This window comes from Sorex araneus, chromosome 5, assembly GCF_027595985.1.
Source record: "Sorex araneus isolate mSorAra2 chromosome 5, mSorAra2.pri, whole genome shotgun sequence".
In the NCBI taxonomy this organism is placed as follows: domain Eukaryota; kingdom Metazoa; phylum Chordata; class Mammalia; order Eulipotyphla; family Soricidae; genus Sorex; species Sorex araneus.
This window is the reverse complement of record NC_073306.1, coordinates 47,211,136-47,220,103: the sequence shown is the minus strand read 5'-3', so window position 1 is coordinate 47,220,103 and position 8,968 is coordinate 47,211,136. Positions and strand designations below refer to the sequence as shown.

Below are 8,968 nucleotides of genomic sequence, written 5' to 3'. Positions count from 1 at the left end.
TCGTGTTCTTGTTTCGCACCTAAGCGCTCGCCTGGCGCTTCCAGGCGCCTCAAATGCCAATTCGAAGCCCACGAGGCCCAGGTCGGTCGGTCGGTTTCCCACGCTCCGGTTCCTCGCCTCCAGGTGGGGGAAGAAGTCTGGGCGGGCGTCGGGGGCGGAGCCTGCAGAGGGGCCGCAGAGGGGCTCCCGGAGCCGCCACGGGGGCCGCCGGCCGCGCTCCTCCCCGGACGGGGCGGGACGGGGAAGTCCGGCCCCCGGACCCGCCCGCCCGCTTCCTGCCGCGGAGACCCCGGCCCGGAGGCGGGTTCCAGTGCCCGGGGAGAGGCGGGCGGGCCATGCCCTGCCCTCCCCGCGCCCCGCTCCTCTGGGACCTGATCCTGGGCGGCCTGGGCACCGCCGCCTTCCTGGTGGACCTGGGCGCGGACCTGTGGGCCGCCAGCCGGTATGTGCTCAGCGGCAGCTACGTGTGCGCCGCGCTGGTGCTGGCGCTCGCGGGCCTGGCGTCGGGGACGCTGCAGCTCTTCAGCTGGGTGTGGCTGCGCGCCGACCCCGCCGGCCTGCACGTGTGGCGGCCCCCGCGCGCCGGCCTGGCGCTGCTGCACCTGCTGCAGCTCGGGTACCTGTACAGGTGAGCGCCCGTCCGCGGGAGGAGGGGGCGGGCACCCCGGGAGCAAAGCGCCCCAGCGGACGCCTCCCCCTGCTGGGGAGTCCCAGCCCCGCGGGGAGAGGGAACGCCAGGCCCCTCTACCCCAGCCCTCCTAGCTCGCCTCCCCCCCGCCCCCCCTCCTGGCCCAGAGATGGGGACGCGTCAGGACAGAGCCTTTCTGGGACTCAGTCCCGGCTTTACCTTTTTTTTTTTTTTCTTGCCACACCTGGCTGTGCTTCCGGCTACTCCAGGCTCTGCATTCTGATCACTTCTGGCAGGGCTTGGAGGACCCAGTGGGGTGGCCAGGGTCGAACCCAGGTCGATCACGTGCAAGGCAAGCACCCTACCCACTGTATGGTCTCTCGTGCTCCACTTTTCCACCTCTTTTCCACCTCTCTCTCTCGGGCCTCCCTCTGTGCCTCAGTTTCCTGCATGAAAAGGAGCGGTGCGAGTGGCTGCGGGTAGTTCTGAGGTCGGGAGTGCTGGTCTCATGCCTCAGGCCCTGGGTTTAGTCCCCAGAGCCCAGCGGATCTAAGCACCGTGTTGTTGGGCAGAGCAAAAGACCGGGTGTGATGGGGGACTGAGAGTTGGCTGAGGGCCCCCAGCTCCAGCACTGCTGCGGAGACAACCCCTCCCCCCAAACCAAGGAAGGAGGTCATTGCGGAGGAGAGGTGCAGCGAGGCATTGAGGGGGCGGGGATAAGCTCCTGGCCCCATTCGGCACGTGGTGGCCTGGGGTTTAAGGGGAAACTGTCCCTTCACAGGGGCCAGGCCTTGGGCAAGTGGCCTGACCCCTCCAAGGGTCAGTTTCTTCATTGTTCCGGGGCATGGCCAGCGGCCTGCTTCAGTTGGAAGAAGAGTAAGTTGAGACTAAGACTGGCCCGTTTCCCTGGTGCTGGGTGAGCGCAGAACAGGCTTTATAGTGCCCGGGGCCCAGAGGGTGTCAGCAGCACAACTCCAGAAGAACTTAATCCCTCCATGCCCAGTGCCTCACCTCTTTCCCACTGTGTTGGCCCCACTCCCGTCTCCACACCCACAGACTGAGCACCCGGGCACAGATGGGACAGGCCTTGCCCCAGAAAACCCCAGAGGCGCGTGGGAAGATGGTGGAATCAAGGTCCGGAATCAGCTGTGCCGAAATCTGATGTGCTGTGGGCTGGCCAGGGGTCACTCCTGGCTCTGCACTCAGGAATTACCCCTGGCGGTGCTCAGGGGACCATATGGGATGCTGGGAATAAAAACCCGGGTCAGCCTCGTGCAAGGCAAATACCCTACCCGCTGTGCTATCGCTCCAGCCCCCGCAATGCATTCTTGCTTGAATTCGTCTGTATATTCTCTTTAGATCTCGTCCTGGGAGAGGAGACGAGGCCCAGGTCTCACCACCCATCATGCACCTCTTCGTGCAGAAGTCAGACAGATGTGCTTGTTTTAGGGAGCAGGGCGTTCCGGGGCCGGGGTTGGGGCCCAGTGTAGCCCACTTGTCTCTCTTGTCTTGCATGCGGAGGCCCTGGGTTCCATCCATGGTACTTCAAAGAAGAAAAGAAAATGGAGGGGCCGGAGAGATAGTCCAGTGGGTAGGGTAAGGAGCATAGCCAGGAGTTAGCCCTGAGCATCACCAGGTGTGGCCCCAAAACAAAAACAAAAAAAAAAAAAAAGAAAAGAAAATGGAGGGCGGGGGTTGTGTGCGGGGTGTTGGCTCAAAGGCCTGGAGTGCAGGCTCTGGGCCTCACCCACAGCACTGTGTGGTTCCCCCAACCCGGAGCGTAGAGCTGGGAGTAGTCCCTGAGCACCACCAAGCCTGGCCCAATGATCAAAGAGGACAAAAAGAAAGTGGGGTCTGTTCCTGCCTGTCCCTATTTGAGGGGGAGCCAGAACAGAGGCTTTTTGGGGTGCCTCTGTTTCCTTACCTAGGCCGGTGGGATGGTGATGTCAGCATCTACAGCATGATCTGTGGGAGTGGCTCTCCCCAGCTGCTCCCCAAGATGTGTTTCTAGGGGACACCTTGGTACCTGCTGTATCAATCCTGCCTCATGCCATGTCCCTGGGCCTGTCCCTGCCATCTCGGGGCTCAGGGTCCCCACACCCTGGCCAGGCTCTGGCCCTTGCTCCCTGGACTCTTGCAGCAGCCTCTGAACTGGCTTCCTGTTCCTGCTCCCTGCAGCCTCCTTCCTCTCACAGTGGGGACCCCGTTTCCAGCTTAACATCTGACAACTCGGTGACTTCCTTACAGGATCACAAGGAACATCCACAAGCTCAAATTTGAAAGTTGCCCCTTGGGCACTTTCAGACAGCTTTGAAGTCAAAGTCTGATTTCCAGACCAGAGAAAGAACACAGGGGCTAAGGCACTTGCCTTGCACACAGCCTAATTCAGCCCTCCTGCACCATGTATGTTCCTTTCAGTACAGAGCTAGGAATAGCCTCTGAGTACTGCTGGGTGTGGCCCAAGCATGTGCGTGCACACTCGAGCACACACACAATACATGCACGCTGGGTGTGGCCCAAACACACACACACACACCTAAACACACACCCAAACACACACACACACACACAGATTTCATGGCTTATTAGCCCTTTGGGCCTCTTCCTCCTTCTGTAAAAAGGGGGTCATGAGGAATAAATGGGACAAGGTTTGTGATGAATTTAGGATAGTTCTGGCCTGTAGGAGCAATGGTTGTTGCAGTTTTTTTTTGTTAGCTCCTGGGTTACATCCAGTGTGCTCAGGGTTTATTCCCCGCTTGGTGTTTGGGAATCACTCCTGGCTGTATTCAGGGGACCAGGAGGCATTGCTGGGATGAGCCAGGCCTTCTGCATGCAGGGCAGCCACTGTGGCCTGTTCATCTCTCCCTGGCCCTGGGAGTTCCTGGTCATTGTAGTTTGACCCATTTTACAGAGAAACAGATATGCAAGCTCCCATAGCTTGCCCCCGGCCCGGCAGTGTGTAAGGATGAGCTTGGGTTGGAGCCTGTCTGTGCCCGATGATTGGGAGGGGGCAGGGCTGCCACTGGCCCTAACCAGCCCCTCGGGCATCTGTACACAGGTGCCTGCAAGGACTGCGGCAGGGCTTCCTGGTGTGGCGGCAGGAGGTGCCCTCAGAGTTTGACTTGGCCTACGCGGACTTCCTGGCGCTGGACATCAGCATGCTGCGGCTCTTTGAGACGTTCCTGGAGACAACGCCGCAGCTCACGCTGGTGCTGGCCATCATGCTGAGGAGTGGCCGTGCCGAGAACTTCCAGTGTGAGTGCGGGGCCAGTGACCAGCTCCTTTTTTGCTGGGAAGGGATTCCCTCCAACGTCCAGAGTCTTTTCTTTCTCTAGAAGAGTGACTTTTGGGACTAGAACACCCTTTCACTAGGCAGGTCTGGGTTCAAGTTCAAATTCTTGCGGAGCCGGAGAGGTCAGCTGGCCGAGCACAGGCTTTGTAAGCAGGAGGCCTGGCTCCATCTCTGCCACTGTGTGGGCCTCAAGCAGCCCCAGAGCATCGTGGCGTGTGGCCCCAAAGTGAAACAAAAATCGAATTCTCTAGCCATCATTTGGACAAAGGGCGTAACTGCTCTTGGGTGTCAGTTGTCTGTAAAATGGACAAAATAACGACCCTCAGAGAAGAGCTCAGAGGATTCAGTGAGGTAACAAGTCTAGTGCCTGGAGCACAGTATGTCTTAATTGAAATTTTTTCTATTTTGAGGCTAATGTGAAATGTGCAGGGTCCCTGGCACATACTAGGCTATAGTAACAACTCATGCTTCATGCGCTATACCTGTCATACCTCTTCATATTCTTCACACCCGAGTGGTAGTACAGGGGGAAGGTGCTTGCCTAGAACAAGGCTGACCTGGGTTTGAGCCATATGGCTCCCTGAGCCCCACCAGGAGTGATACCTGAGCACAGAACCAAGAGTCAGCCCTGAGCACTGCTGGGTGAGGCAAAAAAAGACAAAAAAACCAAAACGGCCTCCAAACCAGGGCTACAGTCACAAAAATGTTTTTGTCTTTTGCCTGTTTGCGGGCACTGGGGGTGGTGGACAGGGGCTAAGTGGAGGGTCTCTGTGTGTGGGGGGGAGGGGTGCACACGCGTGCGTGTGTATGAGATAGATTCCAGCCTGAGAATGCGTCCCTCCTGGTTCAATTAGTGGGAAGTGTGCCTGGGAAGTGGCATTCTAGAATATTCAGTGCTGCCTCCATCCCTCCCTGAAAGCTCCAGTGCTGTTAGTCCGGGGCAGGCAGCCCGGGCTTGGGGATAGGGGAAGGTTCCCCTCATACACTTGAGGTCTGGCATGGGGATGGGGTAAGAGTGGCGGACATTCCCGCTGTACAGTGGGGAGGGCAGCTACGGCCATAGCCTGTTATTAGCCCATGGGGATTTCCTGTTTTCCTTTCTTTTTCTTTTTTTTTTTTTTTGCTTTTTGGGTCACACCCAGCGCTGCTCAGGGGTTACTCCCGGCTTTGCACTCAGGAATTACTCCTGGCAGTGCTTGGGGGACCATATGGGATGCCGGGGATCGAACCCGGGTCAGCAGCGTGCAAGGTAAACGCCCTACCCGCTGTGCTATCGCTCCGGCCCCCCTGTTTTCCTTTCTGAGACTGAAGGGGAACAGGGGGTCAGAGAGATAGTACAGTAAGTAGTTGCTTTGCATGCAGCTGACTGGGTTTGATTTCCGGCATTGCATATGCCCCCCACTAAGCTGCTAGGAAATGATCCCTGAGCACAGCTAGTATAGCTCCTGCTGGGGGGGGAGGGGAGAGGGGAGAAGGCAGGGCAGAACTGGGTATGCTGATTTTCAGACCCAAGAAAGGCTCAAGTCTCCCAGAAAGCTGGGGATGGGGGGCAGTTACAATGCTCTAGACAATGCTGAGGGCCCCGCATGGGGCGCAGACAAGGAAGGTCCATGTCAGAGCCCCTGCTCCCAGGACACTGGCCGCCGGCAGCCTCTAAGCCGGAAGTGCTGGAGAGATTATCTGAACCCCAGCTCCCTTCCTGGTCCTGTGAACTCCTTGTCTCCAGCTATTGTTTTCCCTTCCACAAATCTGGGGTTTCAGGTCATGTGTTTTTAGTACTTTTAAGTCACACCCAGTGGTGCTCCGGGGCTGCTCTCAGTGTTTGGGGGCCTACATATGCTGCGGGGGTCAAACCAGGTTTGTGGTATACAAGGCAGGTGCCTTAACCCCTGCACCATCTCTCCAGCCCCCAAATAGGGTTTCCAGTGCCCACTTTGGGGAACCCAGGACCTCTGGGAAGCTCCTGGCGCGCTGACCCCCAGGCTTACCGTCTCCTCCTGCCTGTAGGGTTTGGCATCTGCTCGTCCTTCGTGGGCATCTCATGGGCGCTGCTGGACTACCACCGCGCCTTGCGCACCTGCCTGCCTTCTAAGCCCCGCCTGGGACCGGCCGCCTCTGTGATCTACTTCCTGTGGAACCTGCTGCTGCTGTGGCCCCGAGTCCTGGCTGTGGCCCTCTTTGCGGCTCTCTTCCCCTGCTACGTGGCCCTGCACTTCCTGGGCCTGTGGCTGGTGCTGCTCGGCTGGGTCTGGCTGCAGGGCACGGCCTTCATGCCCGATCCCCGCTCCGAGTGGCTGTACCGGGCCACAGTGGCCACCATCCTCTACTTCTCCTGGTTCAACGTGGCGGACGGCCGCACGCGAGGCCGGGCCACCATCCATGGGGCATTCCTGCTGGGCGACAGCGTACTCCTGGTGCTCACCTGGGGGTCCCAGAGGACCTGGCTGCCCAGTGAGACGCCCCTACAGACGGTGCTGCCGGTGGGCGCGGGCTGCTTCCTGCTGGGCCAGGCCCTGCGGCTGGTCTACTACCGCTGGCTGCATCCCAGCCTCCACTGGGAGGCCGACCAAGTGGACGGGAGCCTGTGGTCCCGCTCCCTCGAGCCGCAGCCGCTGCCTCAGAACCAGCGCATGGCCCAGCTGGCTCAGAGCTTCTTCCCCAAGGTCAGGGGGCAGGCTGCCTTCTTGGAGAGCAGAGAGGACAGTGGGGTGCTTTGAGGCAGGGTGAGCTCCTGCCAGGAAGCACAGGACACAGCTCAGACCTGCAGGAGAGATGAGCTGATTGAATGCTGCTAGCAGTGCTGGAGGCCAGCCCTGAGGGTGCCCGCTAACGGCCCTTCAGGCTCGGAGGCCCGAAGGGCTGCAGTGAGGCTGGAGACTGGAGGAAGAGCCTTTCTCACGCCACCGCATGGCTGGGGTAAAGCACCTCAGGGTTCGGGTTCTCGGCTCCCTGGGATCAGCGACTTGGTGGTAGAGCATTTGCCTCGTGTATGTGAGGCCCTGGGTTCCATCCCTTGTACCGCAAAGTACATAACAACCTAGGGGAGGTGCCCGCACACCCTTGTGCTCCTGTCCTGGGCTTAGAATGTCCCAGGAATCCAGGATGTGCTCTGGGATTCTTTGTCCCCTGCCTCCGTCTTGTCATGTAGCTTACTGAGAGGACATCTGCTAGGACAGGACCATCATGCAGTGGCCACTTGGCTGCCTCTGGGGCCTTTGCTCGCTGCTTCTGGCTGCTGCCTGCCAGCTCCAGAACCTCAGGGACTGACTCAGCCCGGCCCCCGCTCAGGGATGCAGCCAAGGCCCTGATGAACTTGGGTGGCGGGCCAGGACCCAGGCTGCTGTTTCCTGTGCTTGAGGCTGTGCTTTCTACCTCAGTCCAGGTGAGAGGAAGTGGATCTGTGCCTGTGTGTCTCCGCCAAGTGTTTTTGTTTAACAGTATTACTAGGTTATTATTAAAACCCCATGAAGCTCTCCCATTGAGTTAATTTTATTATTGGAGGGGGCACACCTGCAGTGTGGGGCAGTGACTATTTCCTTTGTGTGGGGAGGTTGGGACACACCAAGTGGTGCAAAGCATGCACTCGGCTCGGTGAGATTGCTCTCTGGCCTGATGTGAAGGAATCTATTGCCTTTTTTTTTTTTTACGAGGCTTTTTATGTTTCTTGCACTTAGCTTTTTATAGGAGGCCACTCAGTGTTCCTTGAAGAGCTGGTTTATGGTCAGCAAAGGCCAACAGCTGTTTGAGGATATTTTCATCACTCCCTTAAAACTGAGGTATAGCCTTGCAGGTTAGACAATTCTTATTTGGGGGTTCTTTTCATCTAGTGTTTTTATTTACTTTTTTTTTTTTGGGGATGACATCCAGTGATGCTCAGGGCCTTACCTCAGGAGTTACTCCTGGCTCTGCACCCAGGAATTCCTTGTGGTACTTGGGGGGGGCCATATAGGATGCTGGGGATTAATCAGATCCAGGTCAGCCAGAGGCAAAGCAAATGCCCTATCAGCTGTACTTTTTAAAATTAAAAAAAAATTGTTTTCTTTATGGGTCACACCCAGTGATGCTCGGGGGTTATTCCTGGCTTTGCAATCAGGAATTACTCCTGGCGGTGCTTGAGGGACCATATGGGATGCCAGGGATCGAACCCGGGTCAGCCGCATGCAAGGCAAATGCCCTACCCGCTGTACTATTGCTCTGGCCCCTTTAGTATTTTAAATATATCATTCTAGTCTTTTTTTGTTGTTTTAGGGCCACATCTGGTGGTGCTCAGAGATCACTCCTGGTGGGCTTGGGAGACCATATAGGGTACTGGGGATCAAACCTAGGTTAGCTGCTTGCAGAGCAGATGCCTTACCACTGTACTACCTCTTGGCCCTTCATTCTCTTCCTGCTTACAGACTTTTGGGAAATTTGACTCCCTTTGGCTACATCCAGTGGTGCTCAGAAGTAACTCCTGGTGGTACTTAGCGGACCTTATATGGTGCTGGGGATCAAACCTGGGTCGGCCACACACAAAGCAAGTGCCCTGCTCACTGTCCTATCACTCCAGCCCAGTTCTATCGTTTTTGGGCCACACAGCAGTGCTCAGAGCTTACTCCTGGCTCTGTGCTCTGGGATCACTCCTGGTGGGGTTTGGGGGACTATATGGAGTGCTGGGGATTGAACATGGGTCAGCTGTGTGTCTTATCTGCCGTACTAGCTCCCTGCCCCTCCCCCCAAAGGGTTTTGGGTTTGGGGCCTTATCCACAGGTGCTTGGTGTGGGGGACTGTGTGGTGCTGGGGATCAAACCTGGGCTCCTACAGGCCAAGCATGAGTACCAGCCCTATAAGGAAACACAGGTGAAAAACCACATAAATGGGGGCGGGGGGCAATAGCATGAAACTAGGAGCCCAATTGGTATGGTGGGTGGGTGCGGAGCGGGGGAGATTGGAAGGGGACCATGGTTGGGAAAAGGTAAAAAACAAATTCTTCTGGGGAAACAAATATTTAGATTGACTTGGCTAAGCACTCATCAATGCTCTCTAGAAGAAACAGTGAAATCATGGCA

The 8,968-nt window shown here is 57.3% G+C and overlaps 1 protein-coding gene across 1 annotated transcript; it reads left to right on the top strand.

Moving 5' to 3' along the window:
* The first annotated feature begins 287 nt into the window (after nt 1–287).
* Nucleotides 288–8,753, top strand: XKR8 (XK related 8). Its single transcript, XM_004603717.2, has 3 exons — nt 288–628; nt 3,687–3,883; nt 5,928–8,753. Exons 1-3 carry the CDS (start codon nt 336–338, stop codon nt 6,635–6,637), a joined length of 1,200 nt encoding a protein of 399 aa, XP_004603774.2. The 5' UTR covers nt 288–335; the 3' UTR covers nt 6,638–8,753.
* Nucleotides 8,754–8,968: the final 215 nt, after the last annotated feature.